This window comes from Sturnira hondurensis, unplaced genomic scaffold (assembly GCF_014824575.4).
Source record: "Sturnira hondurensis isolate 20B ecotype Veracruz unplaced genomic scaffold, ASM1482457v3 Scaffold0016663, whole genome shotgun sequence".
Taxonomy (NCBI): domain Eukaryota; kingdom Metazoa; phylum Chordata; class Mammalia; order Chiroptera; family Phyllostomidae; genus Sturnira; species Sturnira hondurensis.
In genome coordinates, this window is record NW_028089294.1 from 14637868 (window position 1) to 14651624 (window position 13757).

Below are 13757 nucleotides of genomic sequence, written 5' to 3' on the forward strand. Positions count from 1 at the left end.
TCTAGCCTCTCCTACTGCAAGTCTGCAGCTCATCTTGGGACGCTGGCATGCTGGGTTTCACGATGACAGGCTGTTTGGCCAAAGAACTACAGAGATAATCTAGAACTACTCTAAAGAGTGGATCCCTTGGTGATGATGAACTCCTTGAACTTGACCTTATCTGAGAAGCATTTTATCTGCCCTCCCATTCTAAAGGAAAGCTCTGCTGCATAGAGCAATCTTGGATGTAGGTCTTTGGATTTCATGAGTTGGAATACTTCTTTCCAGCCCCTTCTTGCCTTTAAGGTCTCTTTTGAGAAATCAGCTGACAGTCTCTTATTACACGAAATGTTAAAGGGACTTATCTAAGAAAAAGAAGATAAAAAATATGAACAGTGACAGGACAGCAAACTCACAGTTACTAACAACCTCACCTAAAACAAAAGCAACCTAAGCAGACAGCTAGATTAGGAGCAGAACCATAGAAATGGAGATCACATGAAGGGTTAGCAACAGGGGAGAGGGAGGAAGAGACGGGGGGAGAAGGAACAGAGAATAAATAGCATAGAGGGTAGGCAGAAAATAGACAGGGGGAAGGCAGGAATACTATGGGAAATGTAGAAGCTAAAGAACTTCTGACACACGGACATGAACTAAAGGGGGGGATGTGGATGAGAGGGAATGTGCAGGGTGGAGGGGAATGAAGGGGGGAAATGGGACAACTGTAATGGCATAGTCAATAAAATATAGTTTTTAAAAAAGAGTGGATTCCGACCCTTTCCACAGTGTAACTAGTAAAGAGCTCCCAAAACCTCCACTCCCTTCTCCCCTTATAAAAACAAGTGGCTAAAGCATATCTTTCAACACACAGTATGTATTTACAGGTTGTTTTATGGATGAGTGGATGAACACACATAAGTGCACACACACACTTCTTACAGTTGATTCTGCAACATGCACCATCCTTTTCTACAAACACCCTGGCAACTGGCTTCAAGGTCTTGGCCCTAATTTAAAAACTCTGACCTAGCACCTTGAAAATGCAAACAGAAATCTAAATCTTGAGTTCAGAGATCACAATGATAACTACCATTTGCATAGTTGTTTGCTGTTTGTTTTACTGCTTACATCTTTTAACTTACATCAACCTCTGGCTAAGAACAGAGCACGTTTTCATGCCCACAGGCCTAACCCTGAAAAGACAGGCTGAGGGACCTGAATGAACAGAATCACAGCGAACACGCCAGGCAGAGGCACAGCAGGCGCTGCGCCACCAGGAATGCCAGTGGTAAGAAACAGGGCTCCCTCTTAGAGCCAAGCAGCTGGACTCAGTGTGAGACAACAGTGCTCCTCAAAACCAACACCTGAGAGAGTAGCTGGGAACCGCTCAAGGACACGCAAGCAACTCCTCACAGTGGGTGGGTGGGAAGAAAGATGCTAATAACATTCTCTCCTTCTGTTATAGCCCAAGATGACTAAAACGGTGTGCTCCTAGGACTCTAGAACTAACACACCCTGTCATGGGTGATTCCGTGGACCTAAAAGAGTCTGTCTTTAAGTATATACAAGAGTCTTACTTTAAGAGGAGTAAGTGTAGGGGCAACATAAAAAGTACGGAATTAAATGGGAGCTAATAAGAGGGGCACCTAGCCCAGTGGGAGTTTGGTGGGGGATGTTGGAAGAAGAACAGAAAAGTATTCCTTATCTACTGACCAAGATAAACAAACAAGCAACAAACGAGCAGAACAGAACAGACTCACAGATACAGAGAACAGACTGACAGCTTTGGTGTGGGGGAGCATTGAAGGACTGGGTGAAAAGGGTGAAGAGATCAAGCAAAACAAAGACAAAAACAAGAAAGAACCTTACAGACACAGACAACAGTATGGTGGTGACAAAGGGAAAGAGGGTTGGAGTAGGCAGGAGAGGGTACAGTGGGGGGTAAGTGGTGACCGAGGCAGCCTTGACTCGGGGCGACAAGCACACAGGGGGTATATGGATGACGTGTTACAGAACCGTGCGCTTGAAGCCTGCAGAGTTTTATTAAGCAAAGTCACCCCAATAAAGTCAGTAGAAATTAAGAAACAAAAAGTCTTCCTTTAGTTCTGTGTATGGTGCTACAGAGCAAGGAACACACATAAAAGAATGCACATCCCAACAACTGTCCCCTTCTCTTTCCTCGTCACCTGCTCACTCCCAACAGCAAGCACACATCCTTAAAAAGTCTTTCTTGACTTTATATCCCTCTTCAGGTCCCATCTCATCTGTCTGTCATACTCTACAGAATAATCTCCTATAAAGAATTTGGCTGTATTTGAGGTCTACGCTTCCTCTTTTATTATTCTCTCTTGGAACCCTCTCCAGTCAGCTTTCCTCCCCACCACGCTGCCAGAACAGCTAGTCAAGGACTTTCCCATTGCCAAACCCAATGCCATTTCCCAATCCTCATTTATTACGTCTTCTATCAGTAGCATTTCCACACAGCTAAGCACTCCTTCCCTGGAACATTCTTCACTTGGTTTCCAGGGCCCCACCCTCTTGGTTCCACTCTTCTTCATCGCTTTCCCTCTGCTTTCTCCAACCTCCGGACACTGGAGTGCACCAGGGCTTAACCCCAAGGCCTCACTCCTTTCTCTCCACTTCCTACTAGAGTTCATCCAGACTCAGAACATTATATACCATGGACATGCTAACAATTCCTAAATATTATATCTCCATCACAGACCTCCTACTGATGCAAGTTTCATTTTTCCAACTACCAGAACTATAGCCAAACTTGCTCTTCCTTGGATATTTGTCCATTTCAATAAATGGCAATTCCATTCTTTCAGTCTCTCGGGCCAAAAACCTCAGAAGCACCCTCGACTCCTGGAATCTTTCTCTCATCCCATATTCAAGGTGGCAGCAAATCCTGTTGACTCTACCTTCAACTTATACCCTCAGACTCACCTTCAATTTACGTCACCTCTCACCACCTCCACAACCACCGGATCTGAGCCATGACTGTTTCTACCCGTGGCAGAAACCACCCCTCACTGCCTTGGCCCTTGTTCACCTGCAGTTCAGTCTCATCACCACAGGCAAAAGGACACTTTCAACACATTAGTCAAAGTATGACCCTCCTTTGCTCAAAACTCTTCAATGATAGCAGGGGTGTCCAACCTATGGCCCACAGGGCTGCATGTGGCCCAGGATAAACATGGCTCAACACAAAATCATAAATTTACTTAAAACAAGTTTTTTTTTTTTTTTTTGCTCATTGGCTATTTAATATGTGCCCCAAGACAACTCTTCTTCTTCCAGTGTGGTCCAGAGACACCAAAAGGCTGGACACCCCTGTTAGGGAGTTAGCTCCTTTGTAGAGTAATCTGACAATGTAACAATTGAGGGAACGAGAGAAAGAGGCAAGGAAGCAACCCATGGGAAGTGTGGTGGGAAAACATCGCAGACAAAAAGAGCAGCAAGTATAACAAGGGCCGATGATGTAGGAATATGCCTAGATGCTCACAAAAGAGCAAGATCAGTGTCCCTGGAGCAAACAAGCACCAACGCTGATCCGAGGTCACCTGGGAACACTCTTCCCACCATGTGAGCTATTTCCAAGCCCCTGAAGGATGTGCATCAGTCATCCATAAAACTAGTGAGCACTACAATGGTTACTATATCTATGCTGAACATTTGTTAAGTCATTCCTGTGGATGTTGAGACAGGTTTTTTAAAAAGTACCAAGGGATAAGAAGAGGTTGGTTAGTCAGACAATACGAAGTCAAACTCAATTCATTTCTTTTTCACTTTTGAATTTTAGAGGCAAACAACCTCTAAATCAATAAATAGTCATTTCTAATTAACAGTCTAAAATGTCAACCTCAAAACTTTTGAGTTTCTTAGACACAATGATTCTTACATTTTTATATAACAAAAGAAATATAAAACATGGAATTTAAAAGTTAAAAGAATTTGCCCTAAATGCATGGCTCAATTGGATAGAGAGGTACGCTGTACACCTAAAGGCTGCAGGTTCGATGCCCACTTAGAGTGCACATGCAAGGCAACAGATCAATGTTTCTCTCTCTCTCTCCCCCCCCTTCCTCTCTCTAAAAATTCAATGGAAACATGTCCTCAGGTCAGGATTTAAAAAAAAATTAAAAGAACTCTTGTACATATAAGGTAATCAGAAAAACAATTGCATATTTAGCACTTGGACTCATCTGAACTGCTAGTTATTTTAGTTCATGCACTGAATTTTAGCTCTTTTGCCCTTTTTTAGTTTGTACAATATATTTTTATTCTACCAGCTATTTTAGATCAACATTCTTTTATAAATGCTCAGATGATCCTACTTTATCCATTCTCAAAATGTTGATCCTAGAGCTAGTATAAATTTATGTTTATTGGCAACAGACTGATTTATACTATACCACTAAATTTATAATAAATGAAACAACACTGAAAAAACTTGATCTAATAGAAACCATACAAAATGCTTTATGGTTTCCAACTTTCAAGCTTACTATACATTCTTTATTTTGCCATTGAGAGACCAGAGAAAACGTAGCCCTTGTTTCTAACAGTACTGGAAACGTCAGACACTAGACAGGAATCCAGTCTGCGGTTCTACCTCTGCTTCTCCTTGTGACCCGTGAGCTAATCTTCCTCTGTCGAACTGAGTAACGGGTAATTTAAAACACGTCTTACTGTAAAATATGAGCTAGAAACATGACATCAGGAGCAAAACCTAACTAGAGAAATCCTGAGTTCTAGAGCCTCAGACAATGACTTTTCCTGTGTTTTTATATTTGAAGTTCCAACATTATTCAAGCAATTTATGATCGCTCTGTTGGAACATCAAAGATTGCTTCCATAGCAATCATTCCTGTGAGCTGAAAATGAGACATTTAGACGCAGCCAGACGAACAGAAAAATTTGATTTTTTTCCTGTCAATACTTGGTTAAATCTTTTCTTGGATAGATGTTGAAAATTATCTGACCTATGACTGTTAAAATGTCAGCCATTCTGCCAATTGCCTTCCTGGTAATTTCCCTAGCATTAGCAACAAATACATACTTCCTTTCTTTGTTCGAGTTATGGTACGTGGGCAAATAACTTAAATTAACAAGACTCAGTTTGGGCAATTTATTAAACCTATGCTTTTCATCTGGTGACAGCCGCTGTGTCATAGTTCTGTCCTCCTTTTGGAAGTAAAAGGTAGACGACACCTTACCCAGACTGGATTCCAAACACAGGCTGCTCTGTGAAGGGAGATTTTATTTTCTTTCTTAGAGCCTATTCCCTGTCAACAAACAAGCTTTTCTCTGAAATCAACTCTTACCACACAGATAGCTAAAAGCTACGAAATTCTCAAGAGCGACTATAATTTTAGGCGGGTGACAGCCTAGCAGGAGTGACTCTTCAAATGGACTCTGACAACTAACGGTCAAAGTCTGGACACTGCCCCTTGGCAAAGCACAATTATCTACCACACGTAAAAAGGAAAGCCAAAGTTGGGCTAATCAGAACATCGCATACCTTACAAAAAGGTTTTCTAAGATACACTCTTTAGTTATCCCCAAAACCCCGTTCAGTGGATCTAATTCATTTATACCTATTTTAGAAATGAGAAAACCAAGGCTTAGAATAGTCAAGAAACTTGCCTACAGTGATTGAGAGGGCAATAAAGAGTCAGATCTCAAGCCATGGCTCAAGATGTACTCATCCGTCCATCACTACAGGTTAAGAGCCTAAAATGTTTGGGGCCCTATAGCAGCACTGCAAACATAAGGAGTAAAACAGAAACGATACAGTCAACATGAAGAAAGGGAAAAAGTAACAGTTATGAACACTCTACCCAGGAAGGTTATCATTCAGAATTGAATATCCCAGACAGCAAAAGCCAAAGAAGGCCATCATCACTAGACTGGCATTACAAGAAATGTTAAAGAAAATTCTTTAAGTGGAAAAGAAAAGGCCAAAACTTATTCTTAGTAATAAGAAAATATATGAAAGAAAAAATCTCACTAGTAAAGGCAAACATATATAAAAATAGTAGAACAACCATTTATAAAGCTAGTATGAAAACAATTATAATGGCTATACATACATACCTATCAACAATTACTTTAAATGTAAATGAACTGAGTGCTCCATTCAAAAGATAGAGGGTTTGTGAATAGATTTTAAAAAACACAGGACCCTTACATAGGCTGCCCACATGAGACTCACTTCAGATTGAAAGACACACACTGAAAGTAAAGACAAAGAAAAGATATTTCATGAAAATGAAAATTTGAATAAAGCTGAAACAGCAATACTTACAGACAAAATAGACTTTAAAACAAAGGCTATAACAAGAGACAAAAAAGGATCCAGAAATTCTGCCTCTGGGTGCTTACCCAGAGAAGATAAAACACTAATTCAAACAATGCAAACACCTCTATGTTCACTGCAGCATTATTTATAGCAGCCATAATATGGAAGCAATTGAGGTGTCTGCTGATAGATGAACAGACAGAGAAAAGGTGTTGTGTGCCTGTGCACACGTGCACTGGCGCATTACTCAGCCATGAAAAAGAATAAAATCTTGCCATTTGCAATAACAGGGATGGACTTAGAGGGTATTATACTAAGTAAAATAAGTAAGAAAAAGACAAATACTGTATCATTTCACTTATATCTGGAATCTAAAAAACTAAACAAATAAACCTACAAAAAACAAATAGATTCATAGCAGAGAACTGATAGTTGACAGAGAGTTGGGTGTGGGGGTTTGGGGGTGCCAGGGAAAGGGCAAACCTGATGAGATGTCTCTCCTGAGATTAGGGTAGAAAGGCTGTGCCTTCTGCCTTGCTCGCACTCTCCTGACTAACCGATCTGATAGGGCTCGCTGCCATCTTGTCCGCGAAGGCCCCGTGAAGAGGCAAGGAACTCAGGGCAGCCTGCAGCTAGCATGGAACGGACACCCTCAGTTCAACACCCCACAACGAACTGTGTCATACCACAACCACATGAATGCGCTTAGAGTTGAGCCTTGGGGTGACTGCAGTCCTGGCCAGTGCCTTGAGTGCAGCCTAGGAGAAACCCTGACGCAGAGCCTATGTACGCAGATAAGTGACAAACAAAAACTATGATAATAAATGTTGTTTTAAACCACTAATTTCTGGAATAATTATTTTATGCAGCAACACATAACAAGTTAATCATATGGCATGTTAAAAAGAGACGCCAGACATGTACAGCAGGGCAAAGGTGGGGGTGTGCCAGTTAGTTTTATAAAGGGGTGTTACAAAGACCTGCAAGTGAGTGTTTACAGCGGCATTATTCCTCACAGTCACAGTGGAAGCCCAAATGCCAATCGACTGGTGAATGGATAAACAAAAGGCTGTGCGTCTATCCGATGGGCACCAGCCACAAAAAGGGAGTGAAGGACCGAGACAGGCCAGAGCATGGGCGGACCTCAAACATACCATGCTGAGTAAAAGAAGCCGGTCAGGGAAGGCCACATGTCACGTGGCTGCACCACATGAAGTGTTCGGGAAGAAAAATCTAGGCAGCAGAAAGCAGTGTAATGGTTACCGGGGTCTGGAGATGGCGACAGGATTAGCTGCAAATGGCAGGTGGGAGAAACCTTACTGAGTGATGAAATCATCCTCGAACTGGACTGTAGTGGTAGCTGTTCAACTCAGCAAATGTATTAAAAATCACTGCATTGCACACTTGCAACAGGTAAATTTAAGGTATGTAAATCACACCTCAAAAAAGTTGTTTTAAAAAACCAGGCATGTTAGCACAAGCATTGCTAAGAAGGTGAGATGGAAATAAAAACTTTAAGGAAGAAAGGTACTAGGCATGCAAATACTTAGTGGAAAGGGTCGCCAGTTTGATTCCCAGTCAAGGCACATGCCTGGGTTGTGGGCCAGGTCCCTAGTAGAGGGCATGTGAGAGACAACCCCACATTGATGTCTCTCTCCCTCTCTTTCTCCTTCCCTTCCCCTTTCTCTAAAAATTAATTAATTAATTTAAAAAATACTTAGGGGAAATATACCAGACAACAGAAAAGCTATTTACAAAACCCAGGGCACAAGCATCCCTGGGGCGTCTGCAGCACAGCAAGGTGCTAGTGGGCTAGAGCTGAGTATTTGTAAATAGAAAGGTAGGAGACAATGTGAGAGAAGTAATGATGGATAAAGGATGGTGGTGACAGAAATCACATGAAACATTTTATGCCACCAGCTTTTCCCATGACAGTAAAAGAGATGTACACCGAAGTTCTGGGCCGAGGAGTGATTTGTATTTTAAAAGGATCACATAATACAAAGAAACTATAAAGAGAAATTATAAAAGGCTCCATATAAACCAGCTGCCTCCAGAGTCAGCCTCTCTCATCTGACTGGGATACTGAAGAAAGCCTTCCTTGAAAAGAAGGAGAAACTTCTCAGTGTCTCAAAATGCTGCCTCTAAGCCATCAGCATCAAAACCCAACTCCTGACTACTCAGGGCTGGGGATGTGAGACTCCAGATTCTACAAACCTCCTGGGTGACACCTTTGAGAAACACAATCAGCCAGATAAACATTAAGGGCCCTCAAACTGTAAGTTACGAGAAAGTATAAAGGCGACCTGGACCACGTTTAAGGAAATGGCTAGGGTTTATTATAAGTTGACATCTGAACTGATTATTTTATTTTATAGATAAAGTGGCTTTTCTCCCCATTCTCAAAAAAAAAATCTTACCCAGTTGTTTTTCTTCCCAGCATAAATTTCCATGTTCTCTCCATACTGTGGCTCTTCCAGTAATGTCTGGTATTCAAACATGAGACGGGAGCTCTCACGGAGACGGCTGCATTGAAATTGGTGATATTGTTGCACAAGTTCCTTCACCACAAGTAAGAGACATTCAGGATTTGAAGGATTCCAGGAGGCAAGGTTCTGTAAAAGCCACAAATAAAAGACCAGTTAAAAATGAATGTTCATGCAAATCCAGCATCACACCAGCACATCAATATAGGGAGAGAGAAGGATGAAACTCTAAAGAGGAGCAAAACTCAGAGTTGAAGTTAGAAGAGTCTTTCAAGCTTGCTGATTTCTCCTCCATTCCAAAAAATCCTTGCAGAAAAGCACCAGAATCTCCATCATGAGTAGCCAGAAACAGTAAAGTGTAAAGCAGGGTAGTAATAAACAAGAAACCTAAATATCCTAGAAAGGCATAATTTTAGCTCTGGAAGACTTCATTTGTTTCTTATTCTTATAATTTTAATTTTTTTCCATCTGCTCCTAAATTCGGCATTATATGCTAATGTCATCAACTGGGATCCGTAGACCATCTGCATCTGTAATACCAGATATAAATAAACATTCTGTAAACACTAGAGGCCTAAAGAAATATAAGCACAATGGTGATGGGTCAGCCTGGAAAAGACAGGAATGGAGTAGAGAGGAGAGAAAATACAATTAGGAAATGCAAGGTTCAGAGAAAAAGAGGAAGAAAATGGCTCTGAGAGTCTGTGACCAGGAAATGAGCTAGGAATTAGGGAAGAGCTGTTAAGTATAGACTAGTTTTTATGTGCACATTCATTCATTGAACAGTTCCCAAGCACCTATGATGCATGTGCTATTGTTCTCGGCAGTGATGAGAATGAGCCAAGCCCTTGCTCTCAAGGAGTTTACACTTTAGAGGATCAAAATAAATAATAAACAAACAATTAAATATATTAGAGAGTGATGAATGCTACTCAGAAAAATGGAGCATGCATCCCAGAAGCCTAGTGAAGGAAGAACCACAAGGAAAAAGAAGGGATCAACTATGTCAAATGACGCCACCAAGTAAGCCGAGGCCTCAGAACTGACTGCTGGGTCCGGTGACATGCAGGTTAACCATGTCCTCAACAAGTGCAATCTGGTGACGTAGGGCCTAATTGCCGAGGGTTTAGAAGAGAATGGGCAGAAAGTAACAGCAGATAGCTACACTGACAATTCAATCTGGTAACTAGAGGCAGACATGGGGTCAAGGGAAAATTTTGCTCAGATATGGGAAGCCTAATGGAACGTCAGTGTAGAGAGAAATAAACATGATGAGGCAAGGCATGGAGTGGGAGGAGAGGCAGAATACCAGGAGACAAGACAATAAATAGGAAGCTAGAAGTGGGATCTCACAGAGGGTTGGCCTGAGAAATGAGCAGGAAGTCCATCCAAAGGAACAAGGGGAAAGTAAAACTAAATGGGAGTGAATGTAGGCACGTCAGTCCACGTGGTGAGAGGGGCTTGTGTCGGTTCTCTCCTGAGAACTTGTACATTCTCCTCCAAGTAGGGTGGAAGGGCGTCAGCTGAGAGTAAGGAAGAAGAAACAGATATTGGAAGTTTGAAACGCCTGAAACAGTCATTTAGAAAAATAAATGGACTGAGGAAACGAAGGAGGAATTCCTCACAGCACTAAAAGCTCCTCTAAGGTTGAAGGTATGACTGTTAAGTGAGGCTAATTAGCATAAATTCCGCTGTCTGCGTGCAATGTGGAGTGGGAGGAATTTGAATTTAACAAAAGTTGGGATTTTGCCAAAAAATCCCAAGTACAGTAGATAGAAAGAGAGATTAAGAAATCTTAGAAAGTTTAAAAAACGATAATAATTATCAACCATGCACTTTAAGCCAGGAAAAGGCCACACTCATAAGGGAAGTGATGGTTAGTAAAAAAGCGGCAGGCCCAGCAGTCCTGGTGAGCTGGAAGCATTGTGGGGTTGAGATATAAGAAGATGAACTGGACGGACAGGAGGTGTGGTCAGAGAACGGAAGTTTGCAACTCAGATGAGGGAGGTGATCGGTAGCTACTTGGACAAGGCCTCGCAAGGCGTGCACCTGGCTTGGGTAGACAGGAGGACAAGGTCACTGAGGGAAAAGAAATCAGGGGCTTACTGAGAGGCCAGGAGGTTGGAAGGGTCGGTTACTCACATGAACATTAAACACCTGGAACCATGACAGGAGCAGTAATGCAGAGCGAGTAACAGCAAGCCTAAAACCTTCCATGAAGGTCCACAAGGAGGGACTGGGGGGGTCCTACATTTTGGGGATTAAAGAAAAGGGACTGACATTTTCCTAGGTTGCAGCATGGAAGAAAAAGGAGGACAACGCCACACCTCCACATACTATTATATTAATTTATAGATGAAGAATCTGTGGCAAAAGTCGTCCAGCATCTTGTCCATGGTCACAGAGCTATTAAACAAGAAAGCTGGATTCTGACACGCGATTTGGCTTCAAGTTCCTCCTTAAGCACTACTCCAGATGCTCTTACACATTTTGGTCTCGGGAACCTTTACCATTCTTTAAAAAGTCTGAGGATCCTGAAGAGCTTCTGTATATATAAATTGTGTAATTAAATTCACTATAGTAAAATGAAAACAAAAATTTTAAACAATTTTTATTATTAATTTAAAAATAACCTACTACATGTTAATATAGAAATATTTTTAATAACTATATTTTCTGAAAAACAGTGAGAAGCATGACATCGTTTCAGATTCTTGAAAATCCCTTGTCTGTTTTTTTTTAAAGCTGGATTCTCCTATATGCTTTTACAAAATTCAGTGTTTCAGTGTTGCAATATGTTGTTTTGGCTGAAGTATATAAAGAAAATCCAGCCTCATTCGAATATATACTTTGAAAGAGAGGAGTATTCTTCCTAGCTTTTTCAAATAATTCTGAATATTCTTTGATATTACACCAAAACTCAACAAGTGATAGCTGAACTTGAAGCTATATTAATAAACATTCCATATTCTTACATTAATTTCCATTTGTCTATGCTGTACTTTAACAACTTTTCAATTACAGTTGACATACAATATATTAGTTTCAGTTGTACAACACATTATCAGACAGTTATATAACTTCCAAAGTGATCACCCCAACAAGCCTAGCACCCACCTGGCCCCATACGTGGTTATAACAATATTGCTCACCATGTCCCCTGGGCTGCACTTTACGTCCCGCGGCCGTTTTAATAACCGCCAATCTGTACTTCGTAGTCAGCCTTCCCCTTTCTCACCCAGGCCCCCGACTGCCGCCCATCTGGCAGCTGTCAGTTTGTCCTCTTCATCTACGGACTTTTTTGTTTACTTACTTCATCTTTTAGACTCCACGTATAAGTGAAATCATATGATACCTGCCTTTCGCTGACTTGTCTCATTAGACTTTAAATTAGTCTTTCCCCCTTGTGTGATTCTGTACCATCATGCAGTTGTCATCTAGAAAATATTCATTCACTGAGTTATGCAGATCTTCCACCATTGACACGTTTCATTTATATAATATAAAAACACCCCACATTCATTAATATCATGACCAACTCACCAGAAAGTCATCCATCAAAAGAAGATAAACAAAAGTTAAAGAAATGTATCCTTAAAAGGAAAATAATTACTTTGCTCTACAGAGTGCATGGATGTAAAGGGACTAAATGGCAATGGGGAAATCATTAAATGTTCTTTTATTTACAGGAAAGATAGGTCTTAAAGGCTGTTCAACTAAAGACTTGATGAACAGAGAAAAACTATAAGCTTCAGCATTATTACAGTTATTGAAAGAGGCCTCTTGCTATGAAGTAATGGGATAAAGAGTACAAAGTCCGGTCCTCACTGGCAAACTTCGACCTCAAGAGCCTAAAAATTCCTTTTGAGCTACTCAAAGCATCAACGGGATAATATCAACAGAGTATAAAGCTTAAAATGATCATTAGGTAGCTTGCTACGCATTTCCTTTAGAGATCAAGCAAATGGTAATAAATACAAAAACTAAACAATACTGTTTCTTGGCTAGGTATTCCTTTTAAGTCCTTGCTCCAGTACAAAAATTAAAAAAGCTTTAGTTGCTTCATTAAAAAAAAAAAGGCCCTGGCTGGCGTAGCTCAGTGGATTGAGCGCAGGCCTGCGAACCAGATGATCGCGGTTCGATTCCCAGTCAGGGCACATGCCTGGGTTGCAAACCGGTTCCTTGCAGGCTAACTACCAGCAGGGGATGCACAAAAGGCAACCATACATTGATGTTTCTCTCCCTCTCTCCTTCCCCTCTAAAAATAAATAAATAAAAATCTTACTTTAAAAATAAAAAAAAAAAAAAGCTTTTGGCCCTGGCTGGTGTAGCTCAGTGGATTGAGCGCGGGCCTGCGAACCAGAGGATCGTGGTTCGATTCCCAGTCAGGGCACATGCCTGGGTTGCAGGCCGGTTCCCTGCAGGCCAACTCCCAGCGGGGGACGCACAAAAGGCAACCATACATTGATGTTTCTCTCCCTCTCTCCTTCCCCTCTAAAGATAAATAAATAAATAAAATATTTTAAAAAAAAGCTTTTTTTAATTCTATCATTTCTCTTTAGCTATTTGCAAATTACAAGCCTATTATCTATACACACACACATCCCAAAAATTATGAAAGTATATAAGCTGGCAAACATCTCTTAACAATTTGAATTCATTTCAACTGATTTAACCTAATTGTTAAATGCATAGTAAAGACAGACCAACCAGTCCCTTTCCATTAAAACACAATCTCCCAATACACAGGAATGCATCCAACCTCTTTGGCCCTTAAACACACACCTCCCTGGGAAATGACCTAGCTGAAAAGCATCCCCATCAAGGAAGATGCAGACCTGTTCAACAAGATAAAATTTCCTCTACTGTTGCTAAACGACTACTTTCACTCAGTAGGTCATTTGTGATCTGAACCACTTTGCCTAGAAGAAAACACAGAATGTACACAAGGTCTTGGTCACTTCCTCAGCCTAGAGAGTATTTCA

The 13757-nt window shown here is 41.1% G+C and overlaps 1 protein-coding gene across 2 annotated transcripts in view; it reads right to left on the reverse strand.

Annotated features, from left to right (window-relative positions):
- Window positions 1–13757, reverse strand: part of BABAM2 (BRISC and BRCA1 A complex member 2) — a 350070-nt gene that overhangs the window by 227332 nt on the left and 108981 nt on the right. For both annotated transcript variants that reach the window (XM_037066663.1, XM_037066664.1), the window contains one exon: window positions 8707–8901. In XM_037066663.1, coding sequence (XP_036922558.1) covers window positions 8707–8901 — 195 coding nt within the window. The remainder of the gene's footprint in view (window positions 1–8706; window positions 8902–13757) is intronic.